At 33.5% G+C, this 17,619-nt stretch overlaps 1 protein-coding gene across 1 annotated transcript; it reads left to right on the plus strand.

Moving 5' to 3' along the window:
* The first annotated feature begins 693 nt into the window (after window positions 1-693).
* On the plus strand, window positions 694-8,008 carry LOC104120729 (general transcription factor IIH subunit 2). Its single transcript, XM_009632553.4, has 5 exons — window positions 694-908; window positions 2,368-2,635; window positions 3,679-4,140; window positions 4,361-4,733; window positions 7,433-8,008. Exons 2-5 carry the CDS (start codon window positions 2,372-2,374, stop codon window positions 7,579-7,581), a joined length of 1,248 nt encoding a protein of 415 aa, XP_009630848.1. The 5' UTR covers window positions 694-908; window positions 2,368-2,371; the 3' UTR covers window positions 7,582-8,008.
* Window positions 8,009-17,619: the final 9,611 nt, after the last annotated feature.

Here is a 17,619-nt window from a genome sequence, read left to right on the forward strand (position 1 = left end):
TTATATACATATGTTTGAAGTCAGAATAATATATCAGTTTCTCTCTATACTTGTCTTTACTTTACAATATTTATTTTATAACACAAATATAATTTTTTTTAAAGTTTTTTTTCAAGTTCATAGACAGAACAGTTAGGATAGTTACAGTATTTCTGTTTTTGAAGATTTTTACGTGTTCTATGAGTGGAAAAAGAATTCTTTTTTTTTTTGGAGTGGAAAATAGCTCCTAAGCATTTTTTTCAACTTAACAAATTTCAGATTGTAAAATAAACACCATTTTCTCCAAAATATAACTTTATTTAGGTAACTGCATAGCATTGCACAAGGCTATGTCACGGCCTCACGAGCAACCAAATTATGCTACTACAGAAACCTCTAATCCAATTCTTGTGCTTAACCAGACCAAAAAAATAGAAGATCAAATAATTTATTTGACTCTATAAATTATATCGGTCGTTAATTGCATATGATGTTTTTTTTTTGTTTCTAACTTCTCAAATATGAAGTTTTTATATACTTTATACTATTTTTAGTGACACATTCAGAGTTCTTTATATCAAATTTTTAATGATATACTAACATTAAAAGGGGCACGATGTACAAATTGTTATTTTAGATGGACACAGTCACTAACCCTAAGACTAATTCTACACTAAATAAGCTTAAATCTTAGTCCTTAATTTTTCTAATACCACTTTCATCAGTTCTTATAAAGCCAAGCTCTTGTTTCTTTCTCCTCTCCGGCGAATTAAAATACACTACAGAGCTGCTGTGTAGCATTGAAAAGAGCAAATCCTACTTTGAAATTGTAGGTTAACTGGTTCTCAGTTTCTTCTGCCACTCAACCGCCGGCTCCGTGTCGGCCAAATTCACCGGCTAAGGTAGCTGGTCGGCGCACTACGAGTAAAGTAAGCTTTATATCTGTTGCATTTGCAAAATCTTTAGAAACTACTGCAATTCAATCGAGGGTTTCTCCTATTGTGTTGGGTTATTACCTTGTTGGGATTAAAAAAAGTATTTTTGTAATTTTGGGTTGTTCATGTCTACTTTTCTGATGATTTTCTGGTTTTGATTTGATACATTTTGGTGATCATGTATCTGTTGATTAAATTTCATGATGAAGTTTCAAACTTGGGGTTATCAAAAAGATTAATGTTTCAAACTTGCTTAGCAACTGTATTCTTTCAACTTTAAATATGAAGGGGCTAGCTAAACCTAATGGGTTTTGTCATTCATCATTCACTACTCTATATACTTCTATGAGTTTTTTACATTTTGCTCCCTTGTTGTATGCATCATTTTTTAATTTATTCTAATCCTTTTTTTTACAGATCAAAAGAATTTCCCTCTAATGTATGCACTATTGATTTGCAGTTATCTTTCGTTGTTTTATGATTTCCCCAATGTATGCTGAGTTACTTTGTAAAGTCGTAAAACATTTCATTTATGAAGGAGCAAAATAGAAATAATACAATTTAAGAACACTTAACACTGTATCAGCTACTCAACACCGTCAATGAATGTTTCATCTTTGTAACATCTCCAACTACTGCCATACAAAAACACATGCCTCAGAAACTCCTTTCCCACATTGGTCAATCTTTTCCTCCTTCACCTGTCTAGCTTCATAAATTCTTTCAATCGTGATCATATTCACAATAAAAAAAAATGGAATCCGGCTTTCCACACCTTAGTAAAATCCAACAAGATCCTTTTGATTGTACGTATTTAAGTCTTCATTATTAAAGCCATCTTCTTAAAAACGAAAGTTTTAGCATATTCCTCCATTGAGAAGTCCTTTAAGAGCATGTGTTATAAAAGTGGAACTGAAAATGTTGCAATGAGCGAATAGAGATGACTAGATGCGGAATGTAGTGTTACAGCGTTCCATAGTTGTAGAATGCCGTTTAATGGTATCATCCCTCTTTTGCCCATTCACAAATGGAATGTTTTATAATTCTAATAAAGATAGGGTGCAAACCCAAGAAATGGTGCACACATTAAGGGACAAATCATAAAACAACAAACGATTGTGTTCATGAAAAAAATGGTGCACACTTTAGGGGGGCAGGGCAACCCGGTGCACTAAGCTCCCACTATGCGCGGGGTCCGAGGAAGGGCCGTACCACAAGGGTCTATCGTACGCAGCCTTATCTTGCATTTCTGCAAGAGGTTGTTTCTTTAGGGGGAAAACACAGCAAAAAAAGTCAAGGATTGGGAGCAAATCGAGAAATAGTGTATACAATAGGGGTGCATAATGCGAAGAGCTCAGGACTCCCACATATAATTTCTTGTATCAATATTGGCTTTTACAGTTGATTTCTCAAGTATTTGGTGATTATATTGAGAGTGCATTTTATCAAACAGGGAAATGAACAATGAAGAAAAACGATTTAACCGAGAAGAAGAAGATGAGGATGAGGAAAGTGGGAGAGGTCGAGAAGCATGGGAAAGAACTTATGCAGATGAAAGATCATGGGAGTCTTTGCAGGAGGATGAATCTGGACTCCTTCGTCCAATTGACAACAAAACTCTATCCCATGCTCAGTATCGACGACGTCTCCGCACTGCAACCGCTGCACGAGTTCAGAAGGGCCTGATTCGCTACCTTTACATTATCATTGATTTCTCCAGGGTATGTGGAATCCTTTATGATTGTACAAAAAGTGCATTGCTATAATTGGTTACTGACATTTGATGGTTTAGTTTTTAATTTAGAGTTATGCAAAAATTATGTAAGCATCTATACTTTATCTGTTTGTAAAGGAGTTATCTCAAGATAAGGTTTATTGGGTCCAGTTTACTGGACAATCTGGTGATCCCCTTTTTGATGCTAGCAAATGTTTATTTAAAAGGAATACAGGTCCTTCTAAAGAACCAGCAGTTCTTCTGTTTATGGATTTTTATTTGCATCTAGGGCTGAAGTTTTAGTGATTACAACTTGTTTATATTATGCTATGAGATATTAAGAATGCTAAGTATTTTTCTGTTTCTAGTAATGGTTTTAAGAAACCAATATTTTGAACAATTTTGTCAGAAAATTACGCTGCTGTATGGCATGCAATTCGGTGCTCGTCTTTGATCAGTAAACTTAATTAATATTCTAGTGAGTACCCACTTTCAGTTTTGATGTCACCATGTATCCCTGAACAGCACATTGCATTCCTTTGGACCAATTTTTGAAATTCTGAGAGAATTGTGATTGAGTCTGTCTATGACAATTGTTGCCCTTTAAAAATGTCCCTTTAATAGAATTGCGTTTATCACTGCATTGCATGCTTTCTTTTAAAATTGAAAAAGTGCGATAAACAATCATAAACATTTACACGTAAAGATCATGCTGACAATTCTCCACCTTTCAAGATGTCAGCATCCAACTTTTTGACATTTTTCCTCGGTTTCTTTGTCCACATTGCTTAAAAGTGTTTCTGAGAATTGATTGCATCTATTTGATACTTATCCTACATGATAATAGTTCCGCAACACCCAAGCAAACTTGGAAAGCTCGAACAAGAATTGAAATGCTTTGAGTACTAGAAAGCTGGACTTATTAAAAGAGAGACTTTAAAGTACTCATTTGAATTAGGCCTGGACAATTTTGGAAGCTACAGTAATGGCCATGATTTCTTGAACCTTATAAAACTTTTGAGTTATTATTGATTGCATTTTGGATTTTAGGCAGCTGCAGAAATGGATTATAAGCCAAGCCGAATGGTTGTAGTTGCTAAGCAAGTGGAGGCTTTTGTAAGAGAATTTTTTGATCAGAATCCCCTCAGTCAGATTGGCTTGGTGATCTTGAAAGATGGAGTAGCTCAGTGTTTAACAGATCTTGGTGGCAGTCCGGAGGCTCATATCAAAGCATTGATGGGTAAATTGGGGACCTCAGGTGATGCATCCCTTCAGAATGGCCTAGATCTTGTGTGTGACCTCCTAAACCAGATCCCATCATATGGTCATCGTGAAGTCCTTATCTTGTATTCTGCTCTTAGCACATGTGATCCGGGGGATATACTCGAAACCATCCAGAAATGTAAAGCGTCTAAGATAAGGTGCTCAGTAATTGGTCTCTCTGCCGAACTCTATATATGCAAGCATCTCTGCCAAGAGACTGGTGGAATGTATTATGTTGCGTTGGATGAGGTGAGAATGAATTATTGAGGTCTGAAGTATGGTAACTTGAAAACCTGTGAGATAACGAAGAGATTATTTGTATGAAATTTAGGAGACATTTGTTTCTAACTGCATGCTATGTAAAACTGTCTCATTGAATACTGATTAGAACAATACGCATGCTTCTCGACTTCTTGAACAATATTGTTAAACTTTTTTTTTATTTGATTGATGGTTATTGCCCTGTCAGCCCCATTTAAAAGAGTTGGTATTAGAGCATGCTCCACCTCCTCCAGCGATTGCAGAGTTTGCTGTTGCAAATTTGATCAAGATGGGATTCCCCCAAAGAGCAGCAGAGGGTGTCATTTCAATTTGTTCATGTCATAAAGAGGCTAAGGTTGGTGGTGGATACACTTGTCCGAGATGCAAAGCACGCGTATGTGAGCTGCCTACTGAATGTTGTATCTGTGGACTGACCCTTGTGTCTTCTCCACATTTGGCAAGGTCATATCACCACCTGTTCCCAATAAGGCCATTTGATGATGTTTCACCTTCACTTCTGAAAGATATTCACAAGTTACCAAAGAATTGCTTTGGTTGCCAGCAAAGTCTCCTAAATCCTGGTAAGAGCAGTCTTCAAGCTTATTTTCAAACTTGGAACTGTCAAGTGGTATAAGAGTCATGTCAAAGCAAGGAACATCCGTCTTTTCTGTTTTCTCTGAAGATTGTATTGTAAGTAACCATTAAAAGCCAATCTGAGAATGAAGCGCCCAGTCACATAGGATATCTATACTTTTTCTTTGTGGTGGTGGTTGTTGGGGTATTCGCATTTTGTTCATGGAAATGTTAGGATGTTCTATTAAGGAGAGAATTCTCAAATGGAGTAGTTTAACAGATTAACCCTGGGGTACATAACTGATAACCCTGACCTCAAGCGTCTTGTGTCACTGAGGACAACAGTAAAGTTCCTTTCTTTGAGTTCATAGCTGCACAGAATGGCAAAAACCATTTGTATAATTGTTGTTATCTGGTATGATAGAATATAAAGTTTTTGTCTATGTGTCTATCTTCTTTACAAATTGATTCACTTCCATGGTGAACTGGAAGGGTAACTAAGTGAGTAAAAGCTTCTTATTGGAACTAAAAAAAAGATAGTTTCAGACTTTCTTTAATGATATCAAACCTATGTAGATTTATAAAGAATGAGAACCTTGTAAGAATAAGCATAACCACACACAATATTGTATCATTTAGGTTCTTGTTTGGGTGGGGTTATGGGGAAAGGGGGAGAGAAAGGGGAAGGGATTAAGGGAAGAGGTTTTAAAAGGGAAAGAAGCTAATAAAAGTCAAATAAGTTTTTCTTTCCTCATAGATTGAGAAATATGGCGAAGCGGTTTTCATTTTCTTCCAACTTTTATTTTTTTGCCGTGGCAAAGGACTTCGTTTGCTTCTTTTTCTATATTTTGTTCTCCGGTTCTTGAGATGCATCCTTTTTGGCTGCATTTTAAAGATGGCATTGTGACATGTCTAAGCTAACTAACATTATATACTAGTTTTTCTATGAACATATGCCTTACATGGACTAGCACTAATAATCAACTCTTGTGGATGGTTAGAGTGTGTCACTAATCTCACAGTACTGATGAAACAATATGTTTATAAGAGGCAAACGCAATTGACGTTAAATGTAGGACTATTTGTCTTGCATAATCATATTTGTGCCAACTTTTAATGCTATTTTCTTGAAGACCACTTTTACTCTTTACTATATGTAGCACAGCTCTGAGTTTTCCATTATAGGATTGCTTTGCAATACCAAATTGTCAAAACGATGCTTCTTATTGTCAGTTACACACCGACTTCCAATTGAGCGAGTGATAGGGAAATAGGAATTTGAAACTCTACTAGTTTCTTTCCTAATGGTCGTTTATCCTTGTTTCTAGAATGCAAGCAGTGGCGCATGCAGAATTTTTTGCAAGGGGTGTCCAAGTTTAAACAAGTGAACACATGAATAAATCATTCTAACAGCGTCATATTGAAAAATACAATTCATATCACAGTAATAAAATGCAATTCAAGTAGATTACTACAACTTTTTTGGACTAGTTTTGATGGTCTTTAAAATGTACTCATAATAGTCTTAATATGATGGATACATAGATCTTCTGCTGCTTTTGTAGTTATTGCTTACTCTTCATTATACTGCCTCAGCAGTAGGATTTGACAGGTGTCAATGACGGAGACTACATAAATTTGTTGGCAGGGGCATTTGATGTCCTTGGTCCAACTATAGGGGCTGCAACTACTTCTATTCAGTCAAAACGATTATCGACCACCAACGGTCTGCAATGTCCACCTCGTCCCGCAAGCACAATTACTAGACGCGTAATATAATCTTTAAGTACTCCAAAGACTCATATATAATCAAGAAGGTCGTAAGACCCTTGGTTACATAGCCAATTCCTCGACGCGTAATGGTCAACCAGACTGGGCCTTCTTTTTTTTATATGTAATTGCTGTACCATCTTAATAAAAATTTTACCTTGTAAAAGAAAGGACCCTTGAGTTCCCCAACATCATAATGTTTGGATGTTTGGACCTGGTCAAGAGTCAAATAACAATGAACACTCTAGTATCTGATATGACTGTTGCTAAAGTGGTATATTACCTTTCTGAAAAAAAAGAAAAAAGAAGAGAAAATCGTTGCTAAAGTAGCAATCTCAGATCAAGGTGTTGGGTTCTGATTTCCCCTGAAAGCAGTGTAATTGCAGGGAAATTTTACGTGAACTTCTTTCCTTGTGCAGGTAACTTGTAATGGATTTCTAATATGTGTATTTCTCAGACTAGAAAATAATAAAGAAACAGAAAACATTCACTAATAGTGTAACTGGCTTTTGAACTGGAGCAAAAGAAATATTTCTAGTGCTCTTCAAAAGATTAGATGCATTTAGTATCAAGAGCTTAAATTATGCCACTTGTGGGATTACAGTGGGATTGTTGTTGTTGTTGATGATGATGATGACTGTTTGACGACTGTGTTCATATAACTGTTCAAGCAATGCTGAAATTGTTCTGTGAAGGAGGTACCTGTTGAACAATGTGTTTGTAGATGTATCCAGCCAGCTCGTTTGTTTTTTGACAAATTTCTGATGACTTCTGTTGAACTGGGAAATGATTCAGTAAAATGAGCCATGCTTGGACCAACTATGGCTTGGGAGCATAAAATTTGGAAAAGAGCAATCGGTCTCTTCTTAATGCAAACTTAATGTGCAGCTTCTCACATTTTGCTTATTATACTTTTCTCTCTATTCATTTGATGCAGGAAATTTGCCAGGTCTACAGGTTGCTTGTCCAAACTGCAAACACCACTTCTGCCTTGATTGTGATATTTATATACATGAGAGCTTGCACAATTGTCCAGGTTGTGAGAGCTTAAGGAATTCCAAGACCATTAGTGATATGAATGAATGACAAATGTGTTTCTTACACGAGAGCTTGCACAATTGACCATTACTCCTAAAACAGAACGGCTGAACGGCAGAATGAAATGTTTCTGTTGGATGTTCTTGTCAAGTATCAGAAATCCTGTTTCACACCATGTTATGAGGAAGAGTCAAACTGTCTGCTTCTGATCTCTAAATACCTAGAACCATTCGCTTCTATAGGAACCTTTATTGTTATATGCTGACCAAATTCTTTGGAACAAGTACAGGAAACACAATTACAGATCTCAACAGATGGAACTTCTGTCCTCTAATTCGAACCTTTGGAGCAGTGCAGGATTATGGCATGCTGTATCATATATATGACTATCAGACTGTTGCTTCTTGTACCCTCAAATTTCAACTTTAAAGAAAAAAAGAAAAATGTAGTGCTGAGATCTCTGTTTTACCTTTGAGCTTCAGGAATTTTGCATTTACATACTGGATTGGTGAAATCACCTCTAGTGTTTCATTGTGCATTTCCGAGGTCAGAGGCCTTTTTTGCCATCAGTTAGATGAGGATAATTTATCAGCGATTGTTTAGCCAAGAGATTGTTTAGGAGTACAATTAACATAAGTTCTTATGAATATGTTATAGCCATATTCAGCTTTTGTCAACCTTGTACCATAAAGCAGGTTGTTTCATGTGTGTACCTGTTTGTGCGTGCGAAGTTTATTTAAATTGAGCACTCCAGCCCAACTTTTTCTTAGTTATTCTGGATTACTTTTTTTGTTATTGTTGTAAATTTGTGTTAATATGATCATGGACCAATGATCACGTTACATTTCTATGACCTTTGCTAGTGCGACTCTTAAGCATACCAAACCCGATCTGGCCGTTGTCAGAATGAGTTAACTCTTTTGGATAACCCAAAAATTCTTTTTGCAAACTCACTCGTAAAATTGCATTGAAATAATGCTAAACGGCAGTATAGCATATGAAAATGACCAATCAAACACCTGAATGTTAAAAACACGGAAAAAAATTACTCACACTTGGTGTTTACATCAAACTAAAAATTAAATGACGTATTTGCAAGTTTACCACTTAAAAATGGTTAATCAATTAATCATGATAATTTGATACCGGTTGTAGGTAAGTAGTTTTCAGCACGTCTTCATATATAAACATAATGTGACCTTACCAAATGACAAATATACGTAGTTTTTAGCTTGCATGATCATGTTGAATGTGCTTTGTTCTCGAAACAAAGAAAATAAGTAGGGTAACGAGGGGTCGATTTCCCTCTATCTTCTTAGCCAGAAGACACAGAAAGGTATGCCTTTATGCTTTTGTCTTATTAAACCTTCAGAAATAGTACTTGTTTGGGTTTAAAGTTTCACTTGAAAACTTCTGGGGGGAAAAAGGACAATTCAGAATGCCTACAAGGAAAAAGATCTCTAACAAACGATTAGTCAAAAATAAAATTAATAAAAGTTCTTCCAAGTAGACTAATAAGACAAGGAAACTTTAACTTCAGCATTTGTACCCTAGTTTTTGTTGTCATTTGCTTAGAGTACTCTACGATATTCTTTGACAACTGGGCAACTTGGCTCAAAGTCATGATTTTAATATATAATAGTTTATTCTCACGTTCGTTACGTGTAATGTCAAGATAATAAATTTAGTAATAATATAATATTGACAAAAAATAATTAAGCGTATATACCACGTTTATCGTCAAAAGATTAGAATAGAATAAATATTGGCATAACATGTAAAATTCCTTTAAGTTGCAATTTCTATTTCTAATATATTGATGTAATGTAATAGTATATGAATTCTTAATTCTTAATTGTTGTCTTGATCTTTAATATAGATCATTTTAGTTAAGTTAGTTAAATAATTGTATTAATTTGTCATAGAAGGTACAGATATTAAATACACTTGTAACATATATAATATGTCTAAATATACATTATTTTTGGTGTATATTCCCTTCTGTCTATGTAATCGCTCTGTCAAGATTATAACTCTTGATTATTGATATCAAAGTTGTACTATTTAATTCTTTTGACCACAAGAATACAACCTAATAGGAAGAAGTGAATGGAAGAATTGCAAGAACAAATAAGAATGACAAAAGTTATTCTAATTGCTTTAATCTCGGCAGGAATGTTTGTTTTTGGACAATAGCCAAGGAAATATGTACTGCTCAAATGCTAAGCACTCTCCGCCTTCAATTTTAACGTTGTGAGTTCGAATCACCAAGTGATTAAAGTGGTGAGCTTTTGAGGAGCGGTGAGAAAAAATTGACTAATGGATAAGGGCCTTTATACAGTTGAGGCTTTGTGATAAAGCCAATCAACATCCATTCGATAATTCAAATGGCTTAGTTACTAAAGGAAGAAACGCAACCTTTAGTAAAGTCACTTCAAATAGTTTTCTTATTTTACTTTTTTTCTTAAATATTTTTTTAGTATTCAGCATAATTATTAGTAAAATTGCTATTAAATATAAATTTATATTACTAAAAGAATATTTTGTCCTTTAAACTTTTCTTATATATTCCTATTTAAATTCAAGAATTAATAACAAGTTCGTACAAGATGAATATTCAATTTAATAGCAATCTTTTTTTCCCAACAATTCAATAGTAATCGAATTGTGTTTACATAATCCAGTTCATCATAATGCAATTAAAAAGTTAGATAATATTAATTCAAGCATAATGCAATGAGAATAGATCATAATATGCTCTTAGGTTGGAATCAGAGGCGGATCCAGGATCTAAATCCTATAGGTTCAATTCTAAGGTTTTTAACATTGAACTCATTATATTTTTAAAGTTATGGGTTCATTTACTATTTTTGTAATTTTAATGAATTTTTACATACAAATTTTTACTATGAGTCGAAAGTTATAGGTTCAGTTGAACCCGTACATAGTATACTACATCCGCCTCTGATTGGAATGTGACTTGAATTTGCAGCACCAAAAGAAAGGAAAAATAATTCTTCTTCTAGCAAATCGAACAAACTTTCTCCAAGAATGTTAGTGAAACACATATAACGTGAGTTTTTCAAGTTTACATAAAAACAAATTCCTGAAATAACTCTCTCTATTTGTTGAATTTGAAAAAGAAGTTGTTCAAACCAAAGTAAGCAGTAATGTTCCTTCCTTAAAATTGGAGAATGAGACAAAATCGATGGTAAAACCATTTCTGATCTTTAATAATTGTACCTACACGTTTGTGGATATCATAAAAGACGAAACACTTTAATTAATTAGTATAACTTTCTGACTTCCGTACTGTTTTTTTGGAGTACGAAGGGGTGGCGTAGAGCTAATAGTTTTGATTAGGGTCCGTTCATGGTTCGATTTGGATCCATTTTTTCTTAAAAGAAAATCAAATCAAGTAAGTCGTTTCTTCAAATATTGGAATCAAACCAAACCAATTAAGTCGTTTTTTATCGATTATGTTTTTATCAATTTTTTGATATTTTCGATTATTTATCGATTTTTTCTTAAATATGAGACATACACTATCAAACACATATTTTGGCGACTATATTTTCAACGTAACACTGTCAAACCAAATGCTCTTTGAAAAATCTATCATTTACCAAGATATATTGATGATAATTGAATCAAATAATGATGAATAATTTAAGTGCTCAATTAAAAATTAATAATTTTAAACATGAAATAAATTCTTGTACTTAGCAAAATAAAACTACCAATCAAATTAGAATGTAAAGGCAAAAAATTAGATTATTATAATAGTAACGAACTAGACTAAAAATACAAACGAATAATACGTACCATAAAATTTTAAAAACTAAAAATATACATACATATAGGCATAATAATAAATTTAAATAGCTACTTTTATAGTCGGCTTTGTTCGATTATTTTTTGATTAAAACCAAAATCAAACCAAATTTGATCGATTTTTAAAATTCAAAATCAAAACCAAACCAAACCTAAAAAATATCGATTTTTGAGTCGGTTTGATTCTATTTTTCTAAATTTTATAAACACCCCGAGTTGTGAGCTGTGACTGAAGGAGCAAGAGGTTTGAAATGGTTGTGGCTGTTTGGAGGCTTAAGTTTTTTTAAAAAAAACAAATAAGTAAAGAATTAGTAGTTTATTTATGTTGTGAGGGGTATTAAAGTAATTTGACTTTTTAAAAAAGAGCTTCATGCTTTTATAGTAGTATAGATTATTATAAGTATTCCTAAAATATTTATAATCTACTCCATTTTTGGGTTATTTTGAAAATTCAATGTAAAAAAAAAAAGGCAAAATACCTTAAACCCCCCCTAAACTTGTCGTGAATTATTAGTTTCCTCCCCAAACTATCTCGGGTTCGAATTACTCCCCTACACTAGGATAAGTGAATTTAAAAAACCCCTTAGACTGCACATGGCACAGAAAGTGATCTCAAATGGTTTTTAGCGCGTGAGGGTGGATAAAAAGGGCTACCTAATTAACTATAACGGTAAAAAGGACTCCTAATCAACATTTTCCTTTTTTTGTTCATATTCCTAATGACTATTCTTTCATTTCTTCCTCTTTATAAGTTCCTCCATTGAAGTATAACAATTGCTTTTTCTTTTTGTATAATTCTAAATTTTCTTCTTTAATTGCTAAAGTCCTTAGTGATATTTTTGCTTTTTATATAGCTTATTCATTTCCCCCAACCATAATCAAAGATTTAAAAAAGAAAGAAAGAAAAATAATTCACTTTAAAAGATAGTATATATAATATCTCCTCAATTGCGTGAATCTCAATGTTCCCATAATCAAATGTCCCTTCCGCAGGAACCATTCGTTTAAGAACTTTCTAACTTATTTCTTCAATTCTTCAACTCTGCAACTTACTTGTTGTGTGGACAATGCGCATTGGAAAAGAAAGTACAGGTTGTCACTTGTCATCAGTTTTACTAGGTAAAAGTTTACTTGATTTAGTAAATAATTTGACCAGTCTTTAACTTATAGTTGACTTTATACAATGTCCAAGAAGGTAAGGTAAGAGAAACTTTTTTATATATCCCAACCTTATCAACAATGTATTTGACCCTATTAAAAAATTCTACTATGATTTTAGGCCTTATAGACAATGACTTGGCTTTTAAGGACCAATTCATATTGAAATATTTAAAAGAACAAAGACTTAAACGCAATTTGAAGTTATATATGTCTTCAATCCTAACAACTTGACACTCGCAAAACTTAAGACAAATTTTAGGGAAAATCACACTATATATATATATATATATATATATATATATATATATATATTACGGCTACCGAATATAAATAATTTGGGTCGTGATCTAAAAGTGATCTTTGCCACTCCACTATCTCATGGGGCTTTTGCATCTATACACGATTTTGGGGTCACAATTGAACTTAGGCCATCTCCAACCCTCTCCCATTTTCCCATAATGGGGACAATTTTTGCCATAATGAAGCTCCAACCCTCCCCCATTTTTGTCCCCAAAATAGGGGATAAATTGTGTTCCTCAAAATATGGGGTACACTATTCATCTCCCCCATTACTATTCATGCATATTTTATTATTATTTTATTATTTAACTCTTTTTAATTAATCTCTTTATATATACCTAATTATGTTTATGTAATATCTTTATAATATTAATTTTACATCTTAACTTTGGCGTATAATTTTGATAAATTAATTTTCGTGCATTTATTATTTTTATGTAAAATTATAAGTTAATTTTATTATAAGTTATAATTGTACAAAAAATATATAATCATCTCAAAAAATGAGTGGTGCAAATATAAAATATTAGATGTTGCTAAAATTGAAATGTGCGAATATAAAATATTAGATGTTGCTAAAATTAAAAAGTAAAAATTAAAAATACATTAAATAAAAATTGGAAATCTATGAAAATTGAAAATACATTAAATTAAAATACATAAAAATTGAAACCACGGTAAATAGCATAATAACTTAGTAGGGAGGTATGTCATTTCTAGATACACCAAAATCATTATAGTATTGAGTGAATGGAGCCGAAGATTGTTGTGGTTGTGAGTGTGGATATTGTTGACTTCTTTTATACATTATTCATTTTTGTTCTTGTCGTATAAATTCACGACGAGTCGGATCGACAATAGAATCCACATCCACATCCGCATCCATTAGAATCATCACATTTATTTTCCGATCTTGCTGCAGGTACTGCTCCTCCCACCCATTATGTTATTCAAGGACAAGAATATAATAGGGTTATTGTTTAGGTGACGGTATACATCCAAAATGGTCAACCCTTGTAAGCAAACTATTCGTGAGCCACGTTCGGCAAAGAAGAAATATTTTGCAATGAAATAAGAATCATGTCGAAAAGATGTTGAACGTGCATTCAGAGTTTTGTAACAACGTTTTGCAATTGTTGCATGACCCTCACGTTTTTAGCAAAAAGAAGTGCTACATGATATAATGACTACATGTACTATACTACACAACATGATAATCGAGAATGAGCGTGATCTTAATGCACCAATTCAAGATGATTTGGAAGGTCTACCTCCAACAGTAGAAATGGCAGTAGATGAAAATCAACGATTTCAAGAATTTTTAGCTCGACATAGAAGAATTAAGGACAAAGATGCTCATTTTGCACTTCGTAATGCATTAATAGATAATTTATGGGAGAATACTAGAGGTTGAAGTTGAATATTTATGTAGTATTTTGAATGAATTTTATCGTTATGTAATATATATTTAACTAATCTTGTATCACAATGATTTCACTTTTATTTGAATTATTAGTTAATCTATAATAATTGCTTACAAATTATATTATTTAAATTTTTATGGAATTGTTTTAATGGAAATTACAAATTAATAAAAGTAAAAGATGGAATTTGTTTAATGGAATTTAAAAAATAAAAATTGAAATGAAAGATAATTATATAATATAGAAGAGAGAGAAGAATATAAAAAAAAATATTCTCTTTTGGGGGAAAAATTGGGGAATGGTTGGAGTAAGTTGTCCCAAAAATAGGAAAATCCTCATTTTGGGGACCAAAATAGGGGTAAAGGTTGGAGATGCCCTTATACCCATTTCGCAAAAAAGTTTGCAAGCGTACCCACTTTACGATCAACTTCAAACTTATCGGGTCTGAAGTCAATAAAAATTAGTGTGAAGTGAAAAAATTACACTTCAAATGCACTTAAGGCCAAATAGGTCTGAAGTGTAACCAATGGTTTCATGCACTTAAGGCTAATAAGTCTGAAGTAAAAAACTGCACTTCAGATGCACTTAAGTCCAATAAGTCTGAAGTGAAAAATTGTACTTCAGATGCATTTAAGGCCAAAAAGTCTGAAGTTCAACAAACGTTTTCATTCACTTAAGGCCAATAAGTCTGAATTGAAAATTTGCACTTCAAATGCACTTAAAGCCAAATATGTCTAAAGTGTAACCAATGGTTTCATGTACTTAAGGCCAATAAGCCTGAAGTGAAAAATTGCACTTCAGATGCACTTAAGGCCAAAAGGTCTGAAGTGCAATAAACGTTTTGCTACACTTGAGGCCAATAAGTCTGAAGTGAAAAATTACACTTCAGATGCACTTAAAGCCAAAAGGTTTGAAGTGCAACAAACGTTTTGCTATACTTAAGGCCAATAAATCTGAAGTGAAAAATTGCACTTTATATGCACTTAAGGCCAAAAGGTCTGAAGTGCAACCAATATTTTTATGCACTTAAGGCCAAATAGGCCTGAAGTGCAAATTGCCCAGAAACAGAAATTTGTTCTTTGAATTATAACAATCCAATATACGATTTAATGTCTGAATCTACTCTAAATGAGCTCAAATTTAAAACATAACCTCCAAATGTCACCAGGAACAAACCTCAATCATCAATTTGTCAAAACAACAATAAATCTAATGAACCAATTTTGTAATTAAGAAAAAGAAAAAGAAGAAACCCTAAGCAATAGTAAAAAATAAAGCGTCATAATAGCTCACCATTGTAAAACATCATAAATTATATTAAAATATGTTCACAACCACCATATAAAATCACTGCCACCCGAAGAAGAAGAAGAAGAAGAAGAAGAAGAAGGGGGAGGAGGAGGAGGAGAAGAAGAAAACGAAGGAGGAGAAAGAAGCCTGAAATTATTTAAAAAGTGAGTACAAGTTAAAATATTTTTTAAAATTAGGTATAGATTAAATGGGGGCGACCAAATAGGGTGCCCCGTGCAATGTTTACCTATCTCATGACTACCTATTCTTGGATCTGAATTTTAAAAAGAAAAGCACCGGATTTTGTTTTGTATGACCGCAATTAATTTACATGGAATTGTATTCTCTTAAGTAGCCGGGGTTAATTAAGACCTAAAATGAGAAGATCTTGAATTCAAATCTTAGGTACGTGTGTATATTACTACGTGTTAATGATACGATTCGAGATAAATAAAATAACGGAATATGCAAATAATAATAATTAAAGCAAAACTAATGATAGGTTTGATTAAATAATCAAAGTAGTATGAATAATGAAGTATAAAAGGAAATCTAGAACCCTAAGTGAACGTCTTAAGCAACAATCAAAATATTATCCGATCGCCTCCAAGAACGATAAATTAGAAACCCTAGATATAAAGAAAGGAGAATATTACCCTCAAGAACCCAAGTCTTGAAAACAGGTAATCCCAAGTCGAACTCGAACCAAGAGGTTCCAAATCTCTCTCAAGAGTTTTCTTGTATCAAAATATGCTAAGTTCCTAATGAAATTGCCCTAGGCTGTTATAAATACCTAATGGGTAAAATAGAAAAAGTTTCAAAGTTAATGTCCCAAAATAACTCGCCAGGCCAAGCCGTAGCCTCAACTGTAACCCCAACCGTAACACACAACTGAACCGTGATGAATTCCATAAGCTTATTTTCTTCAGCTCTTCAGGCTCCTCTTGAACCGTAGCCAACAGTTGGTGAAACCGTGTCACACGGTTTGACTTGGAGTATTGATTCTTCAATTCTCAAGACTCCAAACATGATATTCTTTGCATGAATCCTCCAAGTAACTATCCAAACATCTTCTAGTCAATCATTGAAGATCATACAGTTCCTTAGCGTGTATCCCTTGGACGTTCTTGGACTTGGATCGGGTCAACGGTCCACTAGATAATTTGGGATAATTTTAAATATTTTTCGTTTTGCCCGGACTATCCAGGATCATATCATGCTCCCACTCTTAAAAAAAGATTCGTCCTCGAATCTTGGCCTACAACACAGAAGAACCACAATAAGATGTAGAACTTACATGATATACAACACTTATTTGGTGAAAGAAATATAAGATAGTGTCCATGCATCCACTTAACCCAATTACACCTACAAAGTATGTATACTCCCCTAGAAAGCATATAGACACCATCATCCCTATAAAATTTGTACCAACCTAGATACATATGATTAAAATATCTCTTAGATACATTATACATATGATGTATACTATATGAAGCTAATGCATTAAAGAGATAATTACATAAATCCCTCTTCCTAATGATAGAATCTCTAGGTCCTAAATAAATATCATGCCAATCCTCAAAAGGATCTAACTATAGTTTCAATATAGATCTCTTGGCATAAGCTAAAGAGAATGACTCATCAAAATTAGAACTAAACAGGTAAAGATATAAACACTAGAAGTAATTTTAAATGGTTTACTTCCCTTTTCATCTTTGCAGTCTTTAGTCTTGACATTCTTCTCTAAACTTGAGCCATTATATATTTTTTTCAACTCAATCCTCGTGTTATGTAAGGCCCCGTAAATATTTTACCTGAAACTTGGGGTTTCGTAGTGCCGAAGTAGGCTTATGTGTTGACGAATATAGTACAAACTTTTTGGGTTGAATAATGCGCTGGGGAGTGAAGGAAAATTTTTGGCAGAAAAAGGCATTTATGCGGCCCACTATGCGGCCGTAGAATGGTCGCAGAATAAAGCAGAAAACTAGGCAAAGTTTGGGTGATATTGTGCGGTCATTATGCGATCGTAAAACTATTTCGCGGGCAGCACATCGACTGCGGATCCGACATGAAA

The sequence above is a fragment of the Nicotiana tomentosiformis genome, chromosome 5 (assembly GCF_000390325.3).
Source record: "Nicotiana tomentosiformis chromosome 5, ASM39032v3, whole genome shotgun sequence".
Classification (NCBI taxonomy): Eukaryota; Viridiplantae; Streptophyta; class Magnoliopsida; order Solanales; family Solanaceae; genus Nicotiana; species Nicotiana tomentosiformis.